This window comes from Dysidea avara, chromosome 5, assembly GCF_963678975.1.
Source record: "Dysidea avara chromosome 5, odDysAvar1.4, whole genome shotgun sequence".
In the NCBI taxonomy this organism is placed as follows: domain Eukaryota; kingdom Metazoa; phylum Porifera; class Demospongiae; order Dictyoceratida; family Dysideidae; genus Dysidea; species Dysidea avara.
Window position 1 is genome coordinate 32,691,063 of NC_089276.1, and position 20,851 is coordinate 32,711,913.

At 38.0% G+C, this 20,851-nt stretch overlaps 4 protein-coding genes and 1 non-coding gene across 6 annotated transcripts in view; 2 read left to right on the top strand and 3 right to left on the bottom strand.

The window, feature by feature from the left end:
- The window catches only part of LOC136255940 (exosome complex component 10-like), a 28,034-nt gene extending 17,236 nt beyond the window's left edge, over positions 1-10,798 (bottom strand). Inside the window, exons 1-10 of the mRNA XM_066048851.1 lie at positions 10,601-10,798; positions 9,563-9,699; positions 8,961-9,105; positions 8,830-8,904; positions 8,086-8,251; positions 7,602-7,750; positions 7,090-7,200; positions 6,101-6,244; positions 5,815-6,005; positions 5,536-5,692 (exon numbers count right to left, since the gene is read on the bottom strand). Of these exons, the coding sequence (XP_065904923.1) occupies positions 5,536-5,692; positions 5,815-6,005; positions 6,101-6,244; positions 7,090-7,200; positions 7,602-7,750; positions 8,086-8,251; positions 8,830-8,904; positions 8,961-9,105; positions 9,563-9,699; positions 10,601-10,714 (1,389 nt within the window). The 5' untranslated portion in view covers positions 10,715-10,798. The remainder of the gene's footprint in view (positions 1-5,535; positions 5,693-5,814; positions 6,006-6,100; positions 6,245-7,089; positions 7,201-7,601; positions 7,751-8,085; positions 8,252-8,829; positions 8,905-8,960; positions 9,106-9,562; positions 9,700-10,600) is intronic.
- Positions 972-2,986, top strand: LOC136256750 (uncharacterized). The gene is made up of 6 exons (XM_066049767.1): positions 972-1,193; positions 1,244-1,758; positions 1,813-2,043; positions 2,103-2,331; positions 2,382-2,435; positions 2,494-2,986. The coding sequence occupies exons 2-6, from the start codon at positions 1,348-1,350 to the stop codon at positions 2,790-2,792; spliced, it is 1,224 nt and encodes a 407-aa protein (XP_065905839.1). The 5' UTR covers positions 972-1,193; positions 1,244-1,347; the 3' UTR covers positions 2,793-2,986.
- LOC136256751 (uncharacterized) lies at positions 2,182-4,692 on the bottom strand. Its single transcript, XM_066049768.1, has 2 exons — positions 3,491-4,692; positions 2,182-3,240 (listed from the first exon to the last, which is right to left on the bottom strand). The coding sequence occupies exon 1, from the start codon at positions 4,527-4,529 to the stop codon at positions 3,528-3,530; it is 1,002 nt and encodes a 333-aa protein (XP_065905840.1). The 5' UTR covers positions 4,530-4,692; the 3' UTR covers positions 2,182-3,240; positions 3,491-3,527.
- Trnac-gca (transfer RNA cysteine (anticodon GCA)) lies at positions 4,796-4,867 on the bottom strand. Its single transcript has one exon. It is a non-coding gene; the product is annotated as a tRNA-Cys (tRNA).
- Positions 10,799-10,937: 139 nt separating the features above from the next.
- Positions 10,938-16,829, top strand: LOC136255945 (uncharacterized). Of its 2 annotated transcripts, none has more exons than XM_066048857.1 (2): positions 10,938-11,142; positions 15,109-16,829. In XM_066048857.1, the coding sequence occupies exons 1-2, from the start codon at positions 11,117-11,119 to the stop codon at positions 16,079-16,081; spliced, it is 999 nt and encodes a 332-aa protein (XP_065904929.1). In that variant the 5' UTR covers positions 10,938-11,116; the 3' UTR covers positions 16,082-16,829. The 2 variants fall into 2 exon arrangements, with proteins under 2 accessions (XP_065904929.1, XP_065904930.1); XM_066048858.1 differs by lacking the exon at positions 10,938-11,142 and adding an exon at positions 13,436-13,487.
- Positions 16,830-20,851: the final 4,022 nt, after the last annotated feature.

A 20,851-nucleotide genomic window follows, 5' to 3' on the forward strand; every position in this document is an offset into this window, starting at 1 on the left:
AGCGAAGGTCGTTTTCCAGAATTGGCATTTGTTCTCGGACATACTGGAAGTGATAAAGCTCAGACACTAACTATAACCCAACGTGAGCTCCACTGTCATCCTCCATTCGGTCATACATCAAGAATACATATTGTGTTTACTGGAAATGATTACACAGTAAACATACTCGGCTTACCATTTCTGTCTGGTACGGTACACAGTGATGCAGATGTGTACAACTTGTGTGAGATGTTTTCTGATCAATCCCTGTACAAGTTCTGTCCAGGAATTGACTTTAATCAATACGAAGAGCACTATCACAGAGTAATCCGTTACCATTTGAAGTCTGTTCGGCAGTGCACCGCTCCCTTTAAACGGGTTGACTGTGAACTGTAAGCTTTGCTTCACGTTGCCAGCAAATGCACCTCTATCAGAGAAATTTTCTAAGGAAGTATTGTGCCCTGCCTGCAGAAAGTTGAAGTTGAACTTGGATTGGCAGAGAAAACGTACCGCATCTGAAAGTCCCTCTAGAAAAATAAAGCGGCAAGCAGCATCATCCAAAGCAAAATTAACATACATGTCACCTGCAAGCCAGTTGAAGCGAAAGCGGAATGTTTTAATGGAGCGGAATAGTGACAAGCGTAAGCTATCAAAGTACCAGGCCACTGAAGTTACGTTGTCTGAAGAACAGCACGAAGAAATGAGTACTGTTGTGAACAGAATAGAAGAAATGAGCAAAGATGAATTGGAGAAGGTTTTGGCTGAAGGAGATGCACATGGAGTTGGAGCCCAGATAAGGGAGATATGGGCAACTGACAGAAGGGAGCAGTCGGAGCAGTTCAGCGAAGACCAAGCCAGAAATAGTGTGTTATCAACATAATATTATGATATTTGCTATTTTATATATATATTTTTAATTTATAGAAACTGGCAAGCGGAGCAACCAATGGAATATGATTACTATCAGAGTTGATAAGAAGTATTTTGTTATTGTCCAGTCCTTAGTGTTAAAATTGGTATAGCATTGGCTGTGTACACCAGAAGCCCTGCAGCATACGAAGCTTTGAAAAGCTTTGGAGTGCTACAGCTGCCATCAAAGTCTACATTGCAGTCTTACACTGGATCTTTTCTACACGAGCCAGGTGCCAGCAGCCAGTGTATTGCTGACCAGGTTGCACAATATGTCTTATTTAAGGAGGAATGTCGCAAACAAGGTAACACAAGCATCAATCAATGCACAATTAATAAATTGTACTCATACTAGGTAAGCACACACCACACGGTGATGGTGTGCTGATATTCGATGAGGTCAAGGTCGCATGCCAATTGGTTTGGAACTCCCGCAACCAGAAGCTGTCAGGATTAGCTATGACTCAAGAAGATCTTTCGTCATTAAATGACATTTACAGGATGCTGCTAGAGCCACAGACTCCTAAACAAACTTCTTACATCCTCCAGTTTTTATGGAGGGATTTAACCAGCAGCTATGACATAGTCGGGCCATACTTTACATGCTCGGAGACGGTAGATGGGAACTATATTTTGGCTTGTGTGCTGGAAACAGTAAAGCTATTCCAGATGCATGGGCTTCAAACAAGCTTACTGGTTTGTGATGGCTGTGCTGCAAATTTAACCACCATCAAGACTACCCATGGGTGTTCTGGTGCATACTCAGTGTTGAGTGATGCAACTGGGGACAAATACGAAGTAGAACCCTGGATGATCAACCCATATTGCCCTCCTGCTCTGATTTACTGGATGATATGCCCTACTCACCAGGTACGTACAGGCTCATTCATTACCACTTATAAACTGTACACTGTTTTTGCGTAGCTAAAAAATATGATTAATGCCCTCTTCTCATCAAAGAGTGATGGTACAAAACAATTTAAGCGTGGGGCACAATATTGTACTTTTGGCTGGGACTCCATCATTGATATGTACAAGCGTGAAGTCAACAGAGCCAAGCAGCAGCTAACCAGGATGGTACCGCGCTTGAAAGAAGTTTATTGTGTGAGGGATGCTTGGACGAAGCTAAATGTGTCACCAGCCAAGATTATGCAGGTACAGTGCTGTATAGGAGAAAGTCCAAGTTGATTTATTTAAATACTTCCCATTTTCAGCAAGAGCAGGTCCTGAGCGAATTGTACCAGTACACTCACCAGCAGCCACCACCACCAGATAAAGATAGTATATCGGAGACACTGGAATACCTGCAGGCATGCAACCAGCTCTTTGAGGCTGGTTTTCTTTCTCATGATAAAATCACCTCTTTGGACTCTCCTGTATTACAAAGCATTGACAAGGGATATGAGTATTTTACATCTTGGCTATCCACACTATTAACTGAAGGTTGTTCACATTAGTAGAAAACTTGACTATATTTATCATTTCCCTTTCAGATCCCAATTTTCCACATATTTCTGCTGAGCAAAAGGCTTTCCTCTCCTGGCAAAGTGAGCACTATATACATACATTTGTACGTGTGCCTGACAGATGTATTTTTGTGTATAGCATGGGACCTGTTATGGATAGACATGTACGGATTCAAAGCCTTCTGCAAATACTTTTTAGACAAGTACCCGGGATATTTTGTGTCACCTTTGAGGATATCAGGCTCTGCTGTAGAAAGCCTTTTCAGCCAGTACAAATACAATGCCAGAGGAAAATTAGATGCCTGCAATTACGTTACAGCAAGATGTGCACATCTTGTACAACAATGTGCAACAGGTCACCACAGTGGAGTTGGATATCGTGACCAGACATTAACACATTTGGAGCTACCCCTCAAAAAGAAGAAGTATGGAAATTAATCCATGACAACGGCAATTTTTTTGCTAGAATTCATGTACAGAGGGGTGATTGTTATATATTGTAACATACGTAGCTTTATGAATGTACGTACATTGGGAATGATCATTACAGAACACATTATTTTTAAACTACAACACACACAACAATACACATGTACATTATTGCTGTCTTATAGTTGAAACCTGTGTGTGATTTGTCAACAGTTTTGTTCATAAGTTTACGTCAACAGTGGATGCCAGTCCCTTTTTAGCAGCCAAATTTTGTTTGGTGGAAGAAAGAAACTCTTGTATCCTAGTGTTACATAACTTCCTGGTGAGTTTATCGTAGATGACAGTGATAGTATCCTCGCTTTCTGCATCAAGTGTGACATTAGGAAGTAGCAATTTTTAGTGACTCCGTAAACTGTTGCTTTAAATTTGTAGCTGCCTTTAGTTCAGTATGTGCAACCTAGAAGACATACATTAGTAACCCATCTACCGTATGGTGCAAAATTTTGGTGGGGAAATTTTGGCGAAGGTTGGGAAACTGTTGAATTAAGTTCCTTCACGAGGGATTCAAGATTTTCGGAGGGGGCAAATTAGCCAAAATTTTGCACTGTACGATATCTAAAATACTGAATAAAGAGTTGTCAAATGCCACATAAACATGCACCTAGCAATGCAAGTTAACAATGTGTGTACCAAACTCTCATTTATACCTGTATCAAACCATCTCCATGTTTACAAAACCCTTCTTCATTGGACTGATTTTTTCACGACAGTGTCAAGAGCACAGAAAAATGGTATTAAACTACCATGAGGAAAATACATATATCCTCTGTCACGGTATTTCAAGTAATCAGGAATGCAAGATTTGTCCTTCAGATTCATGGCTTGTAGCATGCAAATTTGAATTGATATTCCATTTCTGTCTGTCCTCAAACAATTCTTCATCTCTTTGTATCTGGTTTTTAGCATAGCACATATCGCTGCACCACCGAAGCGGTAACACACGTCATCACCATCTTCACCCACTGGCAGGCTCTCAGCTGTGTCCGAAGGTGTTTGATCAGTCAAACTCGCTTGATAAATGGATACTTGATCAAGGAGATAGCTGTAAGCTCTAGACGATATTGCCATTATTACAGGGTTACTTCCAGGCACAGGGAAATTACAATTCTTGCAGAACTCCAACCATGTTTTCCTTGCAGCAACCAATGTGGCACAAGTTGACTCATCTAACTTGATGGCAGCTAGAGTGTATTTTTCCTCCAGAAGATAAGCACTACAGTGATACTGATACTGCAGCTGAAATTGCATAGAAGAATTCTTTTGTTGCTTGCATTCTCCATACAAAGCAGCAAAACTGTCACGATGCTGCCTTGCAATCTCCATAATGGGTTCGTCTTCCTCGAACAATTCATTAATAAATTCCCGGAATTTGCTGTCCCCAAACAACTCTTCCACTGCGGTATGCATTTCAATTCGCAAAGCGTTTAAGTCAGTAGATTTCAGGAACTTTACGAGATCTTGGCGCTTCTTTTTGGGAATAATTTTGGCGGTTACTTTGCGACGCTTTGCTTTCCCCACTTCAGATTGCGACGACGACGATTCTTTCTCCACAACTAGGGACTGACCGCTCCGTTTGCCACTTGTACTGCCCAAGGGTTCGCCACTACCCGGCAACTTCGACCGAGATCTTCGACCCGACGCCATATTTACAACACATACGTAACCTTCACCACTCACGTGAACCATTATCGATACGTTCTTTTTAGCATGGAAATCGCGCGGGCCCGAAGTAATAATTTAACGCATTAACACGTCGCTTGAGAAGCCCTTCGCTTGCACGCAATCATTTTATACAGCCCTATAGAGCGTTAGACACTCTCCTCTCTACTATTATTAACTCTTGCTAGTACTAACATGTCACATCTAAAAAAATAAAAAATAAAAATAAAAAAAAAACAAAAAAAAAAAACAAGCAAAACAAAAACAACAACAACAACAAAAAAAAAACACCCAGGGGGCACCCAGATTTGAACTAGGGACCTCTTGATCTGCAGTCAAATGCTCTACCACTGAGCTATACCCCCAACACTGACAACAACTAGCAATTATCCACTATTAGTAGGCTAGGAAACCTTAACTAATGTCTGCTTGACTGTATTGAGTGTGATGACTGATTGGAGTATGGAGGATGGTATAGGAATGGTCTTAGGTGGAATAGAAAATGGTATACAAGTATGGTTAATGGGTTTTCCATTTACACAGTACAATTCAAACAAACTACATACAAAATGAGTACATGGCTGGTACAGTTTGTACATACAATATGACACTGCCATTTAATAGCCAATAATAGCCACTCAGTTTTTCTACAAACTGTATTTATCTGTAAGAAGCCCAGGTGTTTAATTCCTATAAATCATTCGGTGACCAACTGTTTATTCCTCAGAGCACACAAGGCGCAGTGGATAAAGAAAATTTATAATCGACTCGACAGTTTGGAATCTTCACTTATACCAATGAAACACTAGGTGAAGCAGTATAGAATTGTAGTACCCAGTGTTTATACTTATATCCGCCACCTATACCCTGGCATTTAGACATGTATTGCAGAGCTTGGGATGAAGTACCTGCCGTATATTTGAGCTTCTGCATGTATTTGATCGCTTTAATATGGAACATGGTACTTTATTTAGGAGGAATGGATTTTAGGAATGGACTGGGGAAAGACTGATTCAATAGAACACAACTGTACCTTGAGGCAGATTTCAGTGCTACGGCTGATGACAGTCCTTAACAAGTTATTATCATCATTGCTACGCCTAATCAGCTCGTTCCTCATCCGGTCATATATGTAGAGTAGATAGTGTGTGTCCTCTCTGGCATAGCATAACATCTCCTCTGGGAGGGGCCTGAGTGAAATAAGTGGTAGAGCATGCTATAATATACACGTGTGCATGCATTACTTCACAATGAGGTGGTCTTATTTACAATGAGATTTCCTACAACTGTGAGCCCTGCCCCCATATCTCACCTAATCCTCCAATCAGCTAGTTGATATCTCTTATCAGCATCAACATCACAACAGTATTTTAACAAGAAGGCCAGCGAGTTCTTGGGTAGCTGTAACATGCGACTGGCCTGGTGGGTATCAAACATATTCACCACATATAGTCCGAGGTCTCTCTGTAACCATATGATGTCCCAGTCTGCTCCATGAAGCACCTGCAGTGGGAGTGACAACACTTACTGTATACACTAAACTGGTATAGTGGTCTAAGCTCTTTAGCTGTTTACACAATACTACACTACACACACACCTTTACAATACGAGGATTAGTAAATGATTCATTGAGAATGTGCATGTGATCCCTCAACTCCAGGATATCAATTATGTAGTCATGGTTACGAGTAGATAGCTGCATCAGACACGTTATCCCAAGGAAGGATCGGTAGGAGTGATGCTGTAGGGAAAGGCATACATACACTGTAAAACAGTTCACTAAAAGATATGAAAACTGCTATTGTCTGTCCCTCTGAGCTCTTGCTTGTCCTAACACACACAGAAAGACACAAACACACAGAGTGTTACCTGCCTAAACAGTTAACAGAGTTTGAAGCCATTTACGTACAAGCAAGAGCTGATACGTACAACTCATATCAGTCTGAAAATCAATGAACTGACTAGAGCTGTGCAGTAGTGTACATTATCTGAATGGCTTTGTACCAGTTTATATGTAAAGGTTTTAATGCTCATTCAGAGCTCTGTTCAACCAAACATATGTATACCGACTCCAATGTATATGTACATACACTCTTTGTAGACGCAATTCATGAGATGAATGTCACTTCACAAAAATATGTATGCACATAATTATACTCAAGAAAGCCAGGGTGAAGGTGGAAGCCAAGGAATTTCTGCAACATGTGATAAAGATCAATATCAGTCCCTTTTGTAAAGCCCCAAAGCTGGCCATCACAAACAGACTTTGGGACTTGCTTGTACGTATGTTTCTTGTTTTCTTTACTGCCAGATTTCAAGACAATCAGACAACATGTTTTGAGTTATATGGCAGCTTTTGTACGTGTGCAAAAAAAGAAGAAAAAAATATATGAAATTTATACTGTAGCTGATCTTTAGAAGACTGGTACAGTATCTTGGAGTAATTATGCTACGTATGTGGATTACTGAAGGTGGAGGGCATTTCTATAGCAAAAAATGTCTTTATTCATGATGGCAGTATGGAGCTATATACTCAGCTACATATATATGCATAAAAACATTCTTTCCCGATAACAACACACTCACCTCCAGATCAACAGCAAACTCCTTCACACCAGTCAGCAGTTTACTGAGCTCTTGTAGCTGTTCTACACTAGTCACCATCGTCAAGAGAACATCACTGAGGGCTCCTGGATGCTGTTACATCATCAGTAAACTCACAACCACAATTGAAACAAACAGTACTGTGAACATAAGACTATGTATATTTTTCATGGACAAGGTGTCAGTGTGCATGTCTCCGTTTCAGTGTGTCCTTTTCACACACAGTTTGTTATTTTAGAGTGTAAGATTTTCTATACTGATTCAACACATAGTATCATGTTGTACTGATTTCAGGTTTTAACTAATACAACAAGGACCATGCAATTATGAAAGTGTTGTAATTTCAGGGGCCTAAATAATACGTATTAATGTAGACTAGTACAAATGGGACTATGGATAATAAGGGTCCTGATTATCAACACTGTGAGAGACCCTCAAATACCAACCCCACAAAATAAGACATGCAGAAGTTAAAACAAATGACAACACATTACCTGTGGGTCTTTTATATCCAGCTGTTCTGTGATTGGCTCAAATTTCTCTAGTTCATATCGATATGGGTGTCCAAAACTCTTACTAGAGGTCACCTTATCTCTCACGGCACTAATGAAACTACTGATAGTTGCACCATCCTGTACGTCAACTATATGACACATGGGTAGTAATACTGAAACCCACAATTGAAAATAATACAATACAAAAACTGAAATAGGTTGCCAACACATGATATTGTACATCATATACACAAAGACAAAGAATAAGGTCATGCATCATCAGACCCTCACACCTGCCTCACGGCAAGCCCTAAATCACCAGGACTATGTTTCACTGTACAGTCACACAAGCCAAAAAGCCACACGTTTGTGATGTGTGACCAATCTTTCTCTTTTACAACAATACTAAAAGCCACAACAAGTACAACTTACATCATGTAATGACACACACCACGCTATACATATAAACACATGTATTGTTTACTTGATGGTAGTGGCTTCAGGGCATTTGGTTTGTGCTTGATGATTGGTCGGAATGGAGTGTTGGAGTTGTCAATCTTGTCAGCCCACTTCAGTTGAGGTCTCATCATATTGGAGGAATGGATGTAGCTGACTTTTTTAACATGTCCCCTTTGTAGTGACTGCTCCACCTGGGGATACAAGTAATATTAATGAGTACGAAGGGACTTCTACAGGTACAGTACATAACAGACATTTTTGGACCAACTGAATTTGATACAATTTTACCATTATAAACAGGTTGTCTTTTTTCAGAGGTAAAAAATGTATTGGTAGAGATATAGACTGTAGTACGAAGATCAGAAACTGTCATTTATTTTCTGAGGGTTAAAGTCTACAGTGTCCTTTACATGGAGGTCCTTTTAAGAGAAATTGCACTGCATTGCTTCCAACACCACTCAACAATCACTGTACCAAGGTTAGCATAACCTGTACCTTAACTAACTAAACAACACGTCGCAGCGTTAAAGGTAAAAAGGAATCATTTGACGTATACAACACACAATACACAGATAACAATGGGACATTTCTAATAATAAAATTTAATTTGATTCCTGCTATATTACACGTCATCTCCAACTCTACGTAACTTGTACTTGAGTGGAGACACACCTTCTTCAATATTTTGCATGTCATACACTTCCAACTACAACATATGTACTGTGTGTGCATGCACCTTATACATAGAACACTTATAATTTTAACAAACCTTTTTGCTGTCCAATGTTCCAGACAGTGCTTGGCCAGCCTTCTTTACTCCTGTGGCTTCATCTAATAGATTATCCTGCAAAAGAAGAGAGGGGTTTAAACCAGCCAATCAAAATCTTATCCTTTACGTACTACTTGCTCCAGTAAAGTGTCATTGGCCTCCACCACAGCTTCAAACAAATCTCCATGATCATGTGATTTACTTGATGATCCTAATTGGATCCCACCAGATGGCCAGGGACCAGTAATGTGATGGTATTTAGTAATTCTGGCAATACTAGAAAATTAAATGACAAGAAACAACACAGTACTGTACATCAATAGCAATACTATACAGGCTATCCAGTATCCAACTGATGTAACCCCCCCAACAAAAGAAAGGGATAAAAATTCATTTGTCATACTCAGAGGTTTACAATAGGGCTCAAACAGCTATTTTCTGTCTGGATATCTTGAACAATATATTTCCAGATATCCTATGAATAGTGACGTCACCAATCACTGTATCACGAACACGGCCGCTTTATTCATAATTCGATTAGAACAAACATTACACTGGTGATATTATGACAACTGGGCTTTTAGTAGTGAATAGGGTGAAATGATTAATTTAACTGTATTGCTATCCTGATGGCTTCAAATTACTATCCGGATGTCCAGATAACAGATATCTCTAGTTTGCAAGTCTCCTTTATACCCAGTACTACTATAAGTGCTAGAGAGCACTCAATCACCTTTTAGTAATCCGCTGCCCCATCTTGGCAGTAAACTCAGTGAAGGATGGATAGCTAGAGTAATATTCATAGTCTTCATCAGCTGCTGGCAAAGAGTGACATTCCCTAGTTGCCTTCACCACCAGTGACAACAGTTGCTGTAAAGGAACACTTCCAGTACTTATGGGAAGACAATCAGAGGGAGATTACCAACATTCAATTAACACATGCATTCGATTAAAATATTGATGATGTGTGTACAGTGGCTTTATTAGCTGGGTTTCTATACAAAGGGGAATTCAAACTTTTCGAGACAATACATGTGTTAGGGGGTTTAACAAAATGGGACTGGAGTGGAGACTTTCCAGAGTAGAGGCACAGCCTTCATTGGACCATAGATAAAGTAGGCACTACTTAGTTATGGCCATGAGACATGCGCTCAGCATACAAATTAGTTTGAATACTCACAGGTGAAAGATACAAGCCCATATTTCATCAAGTCTGACCCACGCTTTCAACTGACAGTTACAAAAATAAAATTTACAACCAGCAGAAACTTTTTACCTCAGTATATTGCAGTCTAGCGACTCCATTAGTGTGTAATACAACCTCGTAGCAAAGTAGTTGAAGTGAAACTTGTACAGAAAGTGAGTTATCTGTACCAACGCAACAAGGCGAAATGGATAACATCAAAGGCTGTGACATAACATTGGGGATTTTGTACACAAATGATGACGTAGCATACTTCCATTTCCAATCTCGGTAAGCATTATTGTATCTATGATTGGACGCTTTCAACTCTTCTTTGATCTAAAACAAAAGTCTCCCCCCCACCCTTCCGACAAGGTTGCCATAGCTATTCCAGTATTGGACATGCTAAGGTCTTGTATAACTCTACAAGCACCTCTGACCCTAGAAACTCAGTTTATTATGAACACTTTATTATGAATAATTTGTGTTCTGCAAATAGGGGTAGGGACTAACATTGACTTGTGCATTAAACATCCACGTGACAAATTAGCTTAATTCACATATAATAAACGCCATGCTCAGACTAACTTTGGAGTAATCCTGAAACGTATCAAAACCAGGCAGAAACTCTTCTTCTTCTTCATTATCACTTTCTTCGCTTCCATCTTCGTCACTACTGGCCTTCTTGCTTTCGTCAGCCATTTAAGCGTTGTGGACTACTTCACTCACGTTTGCACGAGTCTTGGTGAGTCTAATTAATGAGCACCCCAAAACTATACAATTAAAATTATAGGCGCTTAAACATTGAGACTGAGAAGTGGCTGTTTTGAGACCATTTTAACTACATGTAGAAATTAAGATTGTATCCATCGCAAAATGTTAGCATACTTCTATTACTCTACGACATTCATGGTCATCGTCATGCATCGTCAAAGAACAGAAGAAGCCGTGCAACACAACGGCTTCTCCGAGGGCTTCTCACATTTTCGCGCAAGTGATGTTCTCTGACAACTGTCTGACCATAGATTATTACTAAACAAAGCTAGACGTGACCTCATAAAGCGTCTCTGATGGTTTCTCGATGTATCTAAACAGAAGCATTCAATGAAGAGTATGGAACGCACAATACCGTAAGTACATTGTCCTTGTAATAAGCCTGCATGGATCAAGCGGTGTTGCCAGATGATTGCTCCAAATGTTCATGTGAAAAAATAAATTTGTTCATAAAAGTTCATAATCCAGTGGTCACCCTCCAAAAACAGTATGTACCAAGCCTGGCCCACACATTGTGGATCTCTGGGTATGTACGTGTTGAGCTGGATCCTCAAAAAAATTAATAACTCATGGAAACAATTGCACACAATCTTGAAATTTGGTTCATTTGTAGTACTACTTGATCCGCTAAATATATTTCTAAATTTCTTTTCATTCAAATGTCTGACGTAATATTTATGGCCAATCAAAATTTTCACCATACATTCCTATGGCGAAGCCATAAAAGTGTAGTGTCCATTACAGCCCTTTCCCGAACTTCTAATGGTGCTAAACCATACGTGTCTGTTGTTGACACCTTTGCTGTTATCACTAATCATCTGGTTACAGGTCTTTATTCAGCACCATGGAACTGTACAGCCATCTCTAGGCTGGCTTGAACTCCATTAGGGCCCCAGACCACTCGTACAGATCACCACTGTGTTTGGGATAAGCAGCCAGCAAAAGAAGACTATTCAAGTCCAATAATGAAATTTGGTAGTTCATTCATGGAGCTTTGTGTTCTTGGTGAAAAATTTAATCTGCTGTCAATATATTTTGCACAATTTTCTACTGACTGACTAACTGCCTGCCTGCCTGATGCCTTCAGACAAGCATACGTAACTCAATAATGAATAAGGCTATATGCATGATTTTTTCACTGTTAGATGTTGCTTCAGTCCTACAGGTTCCTTTGGAATACTGCAGTACTTACAATGTATGCATCATGGACTTACCTGTGTCCTTTGTGTTCTTGCTGACAGTGCAAGGTGTTGATTTGTGGCCGTGCATGATGGCTACTCTAATGGAAATCATCCATAGTTTCTGTAGTGACTGGATTGACTGCAGAGGCACTTTGCGTATTGTCCTTCGCTTGTATATCACTTTGTAACAGGCTCAACATATAGGTAACTGAAAATGTAGTGTAATGACAATTTCACTTTTTCAGTAATGGGCACATGTTCAGTAAGATGAAGTCAGGTGCTATTCTTTCTTTTGATGTGGCATGTACTGGTTCACCAGTCATAAGTATCAATTATGCAAAAGAGAACAAACAAGTACAGTAGAATATTAAGTATCAGGCATAGAAAGTAGTATACCAGCAGATATACTAATGGACAATTAATCCCTAACTCAGACATGGGTATAGGGATTAAATGTCCACTAGTATATCTGTAAGTGTAGGTGACCTCCTTGTTTCATAACTTTTTATTTCTAATTGCATGCTAATTCCAAACTATTTGTATTATTGATAAGTATACAGTCCAACATTTGTAAGTTCAGTATCTTGTAACAACTTCAAATGCATCTTAACTAGTTGAATTAATTTTGTTCTGGTGTTGGTGTTTCTGTGTTCAGTGTAAAGTTTAATGATGACGATTTCATAATAGCTGATTACCAAATTTAGGCAGTGAGACATGAAATCCGTGAAAGTTACGCTCATCAACCCCTCCCCCCCCCCATACAGTAAACATTTTCGTATTATCCATGTATATACAATTCTTGTTAGTTTTCAATGTCACTGCACAGTGAACAATGTTACAAATCATCGAGTTGAAGCCATGTACAGCTTGTGCATTCATTTAACAGTGTTTATGAACAAAGCTTTATTACCTTTTGCTGTTGCCTGCTATAACACAACCAATTAATAGTGCCTGAAATGTAGGTTTAGTGCATCCCTGGATCACATCTGGGGCTTACTATCCAAGTCAATGGGCCACCTGCTGACCCCCCAGTTTCAGTCTTTTGTTGCATTGTTTATAATAAAGACCAAGCTAAATGTGAGGTGACACCAAGTGCATTATGTGCTTACAGACATTAGCTGTTATCTGAATTGTTTTATAGAAATGATGGGCAAGAATAATAGTTATCTCTCTTAGCTGAAGTTCCCACTGTTACTGTTGCTTTCAATTATAAGTTAGTTGCTACAAAGTTAAAAAATATATACGTATCGTATGTATTTAGTGAAATTTTCTGGTGACTGACTATGATACTTTCATGCAAGCACTACTTGATAACAGCTAAGGCTATGGGTTTATTTATGCACTGTTAGATGTCACTTCAGCCCCCCCCTGCAGTCAATCCAGTCACTATGAAAAATATGGACGTACCTTACAATTCATGATATTCAGTACAGGGAAGCCAAATACGTGCTACTGCAAAAATGGACGCCTTGTGCTGTTTGCAAAAAGAAATAGGACACAAAAGAGGAAAACTCCATGATGTATGTATTGTATGTACTGTGGTATTCAGTAGTTGATAGTTGGGACGTGTGTTTAGATGCTAAATTAACTTTATGCTATGTCTAGTGCCATTCCTTCTTTTGATACGGTATGTGCTAGTTCACCAGTCGTAATTATGTTTAAAAAGGGAATTTTAATTTTGATTAGGGTTCAGAAAATTAAAACAAGTAGTAAAACAAGGAACAAGGGAGGTCGCCTATTCCTGCACGTATAGTAGTGAGCACTTATTCCCTACTTCAGTACTATGAATGAATTAGGGATGTGATGTCCACTAGTATATCTACAGATGTATAGGAGACCTCACTTGTTTTACTACTTTTGTTTTTATGATTGAGATTATTACTTGCTAGTACTACAGTAGTGTACGTAAAATCCTTATTTTTTAAACCAAAGTAGGAACCCAAGTGATATAGGAGTGAAATGAATGATGATGGTATTATAACGTAGCTATGTGGGAAAATTACCAAATTTTCCTGCGTTTATCTCTAGTTTTATCACTTGGTTCTTTGCATCAGTTTTAAATAATAATTTTATAAAATGCACTGTTAACTTTTTGTTATAGCTCTGGTGTACACGTGTTACTATTCCATTACTGCAGACTATCATACGTGACTGTTGTATTAGGATGACTGCTTTATTAGAGTGTCTTGATCTCACTGGTGACTTAATTGAGCCTCTGTTATAAGTTTGCTGAGCGTTATTGACATGCCTTGTTTTCTGCATGTACCATATAGCTCAATTTTTTTATTTTTGGATATTTCAAAGAGGCCCTTCTATTCGAAAATAAATTCCCACATCCGGTTGTTCTTCAAAAATAAATTCCCACAAGTGAAAGCAACGGTCCAACTTTCGGCGATTCGTTTGTGTATTCCTCAAGTTTTAGCTCAGTATTACTGATGGTAATGGGTAAACTATGGCATTACTGTGCCAATAACCAGAAAACAGGTGATCCAGATTGTGAATTGATGCCGTCTGCTCTAGAATCTATGGTAGATAGCTAACTAGATACCATCAAGCACGATTGAGCCAGTATAAATTTGCTCCACTGGAGATTCCCCCAATCTCCTCTCCAGTACACAGGGATGGGGTTATTCTTTCAGTAAGCCAGTTTTGGCAAACATTCACGTATCTTCATAATTGTGATTGATGCAAATTTATGTTTTCTAAAATAACCCGCTATACGGTAATAAGACAATTAAGTGGTGTGGTCTGTACACATTGAGTCATTTAGCCTCTCTAGCTTATAACTGTGGACTGGCAGGCAGAGCAAAAAATGGATTTTTGCACAATTTGTGATTCAATATTGGTGCTTCTGTACAGGTTTTCTTAAATTGAACAGTAAAGTTAATTTAGAAGTACTAAGACTCTTCCATAAAAGCTGGAGAATGTTGATATAGTGGTTTTTAGTGATAACATTTTGGTGAGTGCCCTTTTGTTTTGAGGGGGACCCAATATGTCTTTACTGTATGATTAATACTTTATGTCTTGAACACTCCATTGTATGCTGTAATTGCTTGCTTTTGTGTTATAGTTCTGAATGCATGTATTTGTATTGCAATTTGTTGTTTATCTGAATGACTAAAACATACTATGTTTATACAGGGTAAAGACAAAATTTACAAACAATTTGATGACTTGCTACTGTATCACTGTCATCTTCCTACTAACAAACATCATTATTGGTGGTTTAGTGTATAACTCGTACTATAGTCCATACAACCAGCAACCGGTAGCTAACAAGGACTACACATTTAATAATAGACATTATATTAGAGAAGTTGTAACTGAACATACTCCCAAGAAGGCACCACAAGAGGCTGATACCTATGATGACAGTAAACTGCAAGAGACAGTTGGCAATGGAGTAACAGATAACTTTAGTAGCAATAGTAACATTGTAGGTAAAAGTTTAACTCCTAACAAAGATGTGCTGTCCAATAAAGCATCATACGGTTACGTTTTACCTTATCGACTATATGAACAACAGACAGCAGCTGCCAGGAACCTGTGGGGGCTACAGTATTGGGCTAATACTGCTGGAATGAAGGTTGTAGAACCATTTTTTATGAATTATGGGATGTCATTTGAACCAATGGTTGCTGGACTCTCACACCCAGCAAGATTTGGTGACCTCTATGACAGGGATTTCTGGAATGAGCAATCATCAAAGAGAAAAAGTTCAGAGCTAGTGTCTTGGGAAGACTTCATAGCACATGCGTCCAGAGAGACTATTCTTGTAGTTGTTACAACACCAAAATCAAACCGACGTAATTCAGTTAAAGGTACTGTAGTCAATGTTATCGATAATCCTAGTAGTAATACTAACTCACAAGAATGTGTTGGAATTGAATTTCCAGGTGAAGCAATGTCATATTTTAAAAAGGAAGGATTTAAGTTTGTTCGTAAAGTGTGTATCGTATTTGCTAATTCATCTCCAATGGCTGTGACCACATTTACACAACACATACTTGGCTCCTACCTTCCCAATAGTGTTACAGTTATATTTTCTCATTGGAAGGGCATACGGAGTGGGAGAGTGAATTTAAAAGATGTTATGACAGCACGGTTGTTATAGGACTACTGCCCAGCAGAAGGACAGTTGAGGAGAGTGAACAATAGTTGCAAAAATTGAAGCGTGATAGTAGAGTCAAATATGATGGTGGGAAATACTTTGGTGTGATGGTCCGAGTTGAAAAAGTATTCACACATTTTATTGACTACAAAGAATATAGTTCAGAAAAGTTCTGGAATTACTTGACGGACTGTGCATCTACCCTGACAAGTTTAAAACAGTTTCATGTTCATAATAACTGGGGAAGAATGTTTGCTAGTGATATGGGAAAATTTGGAAGTCTGACAATCCAAAGAATGTCTTCAGGTGCACAAGGAAAAAATATTGCAAAGACCTACAAGACTTTCTTCACTACAGTATTTGGTGAGGACAGTTGGACTATTGAGCAGTTCGAGGGTAGTTTTAACAAATACCTCAACATCAGTGACCCAGTCCATATTGCTCAAATACAACGCACCATTGCTGCCAAATCTGACTGTCTAGTGTTAGTTGGTGGTGGATCAACATTTCAACAAGTCGCTATATCATTTTACAAGAATTTTCACCCTAATGCTAAAGAACACTGTATTATTAAACATTGCTATTATGGGGAAAATTTTGGTTTGAAAGGCTAAACCATTTGTGTACATCTGACCATCAATTTTATTATCTAATTCATATACCACATGAGCTAATGCATGCAATAAATGTTATGTGTACACTGGTAGAAGGTACAGGTGTAAATGTATAGGCAATGAAATAAAGCAAAGAAAAGGACTTAGCTCTTCAGTGAATCAACTGGTGCATGGTAGTTTGTATGCATAGGATTACTAAAGGCTTATGAAGTTAAAAGTAAAACTGCTATAGTACATGGATGTTAAACTGAGTCCTGAGAAAACAACTAAAAACAGAAAAGTATATGTCTCAAAAGGATAACATTTCAGCCAACCAGATAAGTTTTGCAGTAAAGATGTCAGGGAAGATGTGTGGTTTAGCTCCACTGCAAGTTTGGGAAATGGTCAAACAACTAATAGGCTATACATGTTTATGGCTTCCTACAGGAAATGTATTGTAGCTTCCTACAGTAATGATGGTGAAAACTGATCATGATTGGTCATAAATATTATGTTGGAGATTTGAATTTTTATTAGCGGGTCAAGCAGTACTACAAACTGAGCCACCTATAGTGAAATCCATCCTTGCATGTACATGTTTATGAGGGCTCGACATTAACATGCATATAATGGTATTATAAACCTTCTAAAAGTGTTCATTAAAGACTTCAAAAAGACCACTGTATGAGCTGGCCACTTTCTAGACCTCCAGATTGTTACCAACCACATTGAAAATTCTTCCATTAAATTCTATAAAAGGAAATATTGTACTTTTTGATAAGCTGCAGTTCCATAAACAACTACATAATATCTAATCCCCTTGGCAGTGTCAGCATATTATAGCCTCATGATTTTTTGGATGAAAGTTGTCAACCTCAGAATACATATATAATTTTCAATAAATATCAGTTCATAAAGCATGCCCCCAGACCCCTTAGATTCAAACATGAGTGCAACAGAAAATGTGGAAACCAGTCACCAAATTCCTGGAGCCACCTTGATACTAAACCACCTGTAATAATGGTTAATTGCTGTGATTCCTCAGGATTGGTGCATGTTTCCAGCCTTGACATATATCAACAAAGTGTTTGAGGTGTTGAATCAAATATCCAAATTGCTTAGGATGGTGGGACCTTCACTTTGTGTAGGTATACAGGAGACATAGGAGCTGACAAATGATACAACACGTGTAGCAACTTCAATACTCACATGGCCAAACAACTGAAGCCCACGATACAACTACCGAGTAGTGTGAAATGCCTCCGCCTTACATTTTACAATAAAAGCAAGAGTTGATTAACTCCTCTAATATTATAAGAAGCTAGGTGGGTTTCTGTGGTTTTAGATTTAGCTGACTGGCAACTTTATTATATTGAGCATCTGTCATACAACTATATACATATATACCACGTACATGTACTGTGTTTCCAGTACTGTGACACAATTTGCTACACTACTCATCAATAAGTATCAGTTCAGCTACTTGTAGAAATAGGAAACAGTGGCATTGATATACCACGTTACAAAACTGTCTACCAATGAATTAAAGTTAAGACAGAGAGTAAATTGTTTCTTGGACACAGTATATACTCAGTTCCTTCCATGTTACAATTGTGCACCTGTGGCATTGAACCATTTATGCCCCATTATGTATTTCCATAGCATATAACAGTTAACATGCCCATTAGGTTTGTAGCTATCTAATTTGTAAACAGGCATCATGTTTAATCAGATGTGAACCTCATTGGCATAATTCCAACTATTACTTAAAATCTTCAATTTAATGGATTTTAAGTAAAAACAAAAAGCACTTCAAATAGTTATGTGGCATCAAAATACACTCCTTTATAAGGGAAGTGTTGATATTGAAAATAAAGCCTTGGTATGGCTTCCTTACATAAATAGGATAGCTACCCGCGCTTATAAAACAATAGCATTACAACATGTCCTTAAATGATCTCAATACACCACTACGCGTATATGTACACTTCTAATGTTTGTTTTTGTTACTTATTTTACTGTAATTTCTCTCCTTGCTACACCCACCCTATGGTTTTACCATATTGTGGTCACAAGCACCTGCGGACACACCTAATAGTATATAAATATGTACGTATGTCATACATTATCTTCATCATCTATGATGGTTCTCTCTCTCTCTATAATAATATATATTCAAGGAAACTACGCCCATTAATATTCTGTAGCTGCAGTCAACTCAGTTGGTATGTATATTTATTAATACTTTTATTAAAAGTTTGTCCAAAATCAGCTACACACAAAAGAAAACATTTTCTGAACAACATGACACATCACTTGTTTTATTCATACATTACTCTGAAACTTAGCCTACTTGTAATGCTCAGCATACAGCATTATGTAGCTGTTGCATGTTTTAAAATCATGCTCATAGCTCCATTTTTTGCCATGTGATGTGTGCACCATTTACCAATGACACATTACTCTTTTGCCCTTATCCAAAACACACAAATATTTATAACAGCTTCATTAACAACGAACAGTATTAACTATGTGTCTACAAAATACTAAATTACACATGAAAGTAAAACATTAAATATTCTGAACAAATTTTCGATTGATGTCTACTTATTAGTGCTTAGTATGTGATTTGTATGGATGTTTTGGGTTACTAAATCGCTTTGACTGTTTTGACTTGAAACACTTTCTTCCATTAGTAAACTGCACACTTTTAACATGTGTTTTTGCATTGGCAAAATTCAGTGTATTATTTGTAATGTTATTTTCAGCCAGATTAAGACTTTGTAATGTGTTGTTGGTTTTAAGATACTCACTGATAGCTATAGCTCCATCATCAGATATTGTGTTGTGTGAAATGTCCAGTGTTTGTAATATCATGTTTGATTTAATGACTTCACTACTCCTTTTGGCTCCAACACTGAAGATTGGATCGATAAATTGCACAACTTTTTTAGATGCCCATGCATTGCTAGAATCCAGCTCAATGTTCATGTGCATCCCAATTTCGCTCCAATTGTGTGCATAACTAAGTCGTGGTTTAACTCGGATGGAATCATAATTAAACCTTGACTTTGCATTCAATCGACTACCAATGTCTTCCCTAACCTTCTCCATTATATTGCTACTAATATCATCATCTGAAATAACAAAGTGTCTTAAGGTATAGTTTTCCTTGATACAACTACTGATTGCTACTACTCCATCATCAGATATTCTGTTACCTGAAATATCAAAGGTTTGTAGTACTGTATTAATTTTGATGGCTTCACTAATCCTTTTGGCTCCAACACTAGTTATGTTATTTTTAGCTAGATTAAGACTTTGTAATGTGTTGTTGGTTTTAAGATACTCACTGATAGCTATAGCTCCATCATCAGATATGTTGTTGTGTGAAATGTCCAGTGTTTGCAATATCATGCTTGATTTAATCACTTCACTAATCCTTTTGGCTCCAACACTAGTTATGCTATTTTCAGCCAGATTAAGACTTTGTAATGTGTTGTTGGTTTTAAGATACTCACTGATAGCTATAGCTCCATCATCAGATAAGTTGTTGTTTGCAACATGGAGCTCTTGTATTGTGTTGTGGTTGTTTTGTAAGAAAGCTAAAATTAGAATTATTCCAGTATCACCAAAGTGTTTACTATACATATTGTATGAGTGGGAACTATTATTAAGGTTAAGAAAATGATCATCATGTTGATGTTGACAAAACCATGAATATGTTTGCAATGATCTTCTCCAAGAAATTGTGAGTTCTTGCAATGTTGTGTTCATCTTGAGACACTTATTGATTTCTGTTACTCCAACATCACTGATGTTGTTGTATGATATGTTGAGCTTTTGTAGTGATGAATTCAACATGTTCACTTCATCCAGTTTTCTACTATTTTCTGATACATCAATACTCAAAGGTGTTTTGTTGTTTGTAACAGCTATAATGATGGTTATAACTCCATCATCAGATATGTTGTTTTGTGAAATGTCCAGTGTTTGTAATATCATGCTTGATTTAATGACTTCACTAATTCTTTTGGCTCCAACACTAGTTATGTTATTTTTAGCCAGATTAAGACTTTGTAATGTGTTGTTGGTTTTAAGATAGTAACTGATAGCTATAGCTCCATCATCAGATATGTTGTTGTGTGAAATGTCCAGTGTTTGTAATATCATGCTTGAT

Excerpts from the sequence above, each read along its gene's own strand:
- LOC136255945 (XM_066048857.1), top strand. The coding sequence starts at position 11,117 with ATGAAGAGTATGGAACGCACAATACC. Across the intron at positions 11,143-15,108 it reads AGTATGGAACGCACAATACC|GGTAAAGACAAAATTTACAA; the intron begins GTAAGTACATTG and ends ATGTTTATACAG.
- LOC136256751 (XM_066049768.1), bottom strand. The coding sequence starts at position 4,529 with ATGGTTCACGTGAGTGGTGAAGGTTACGTATGTGTTGTAAATATGGCG.
- LOC136256750 (XM_066049767.1), top strand. The coding sequence starts at position 1,348 with ATGACTCAAGAAGATCTTTCGTCATTAAATGACATTTACAGGATGCTG. Across the intron at positions 1,759-1,812 it reads TGATATGCCCTACTCACCAG|CTAAAAAATATGATTAATGC; the intron begins GTACGTACAGGC and ends GTTTTTGCGTAG. Across the intron at positions 2,332-2,381 it reads ATCCACACTATTAACTGAAG|ATCCCAATTTTCCACATATT; the intron begins GTTGTTCACATT and ends TTTCCCTTTCAG.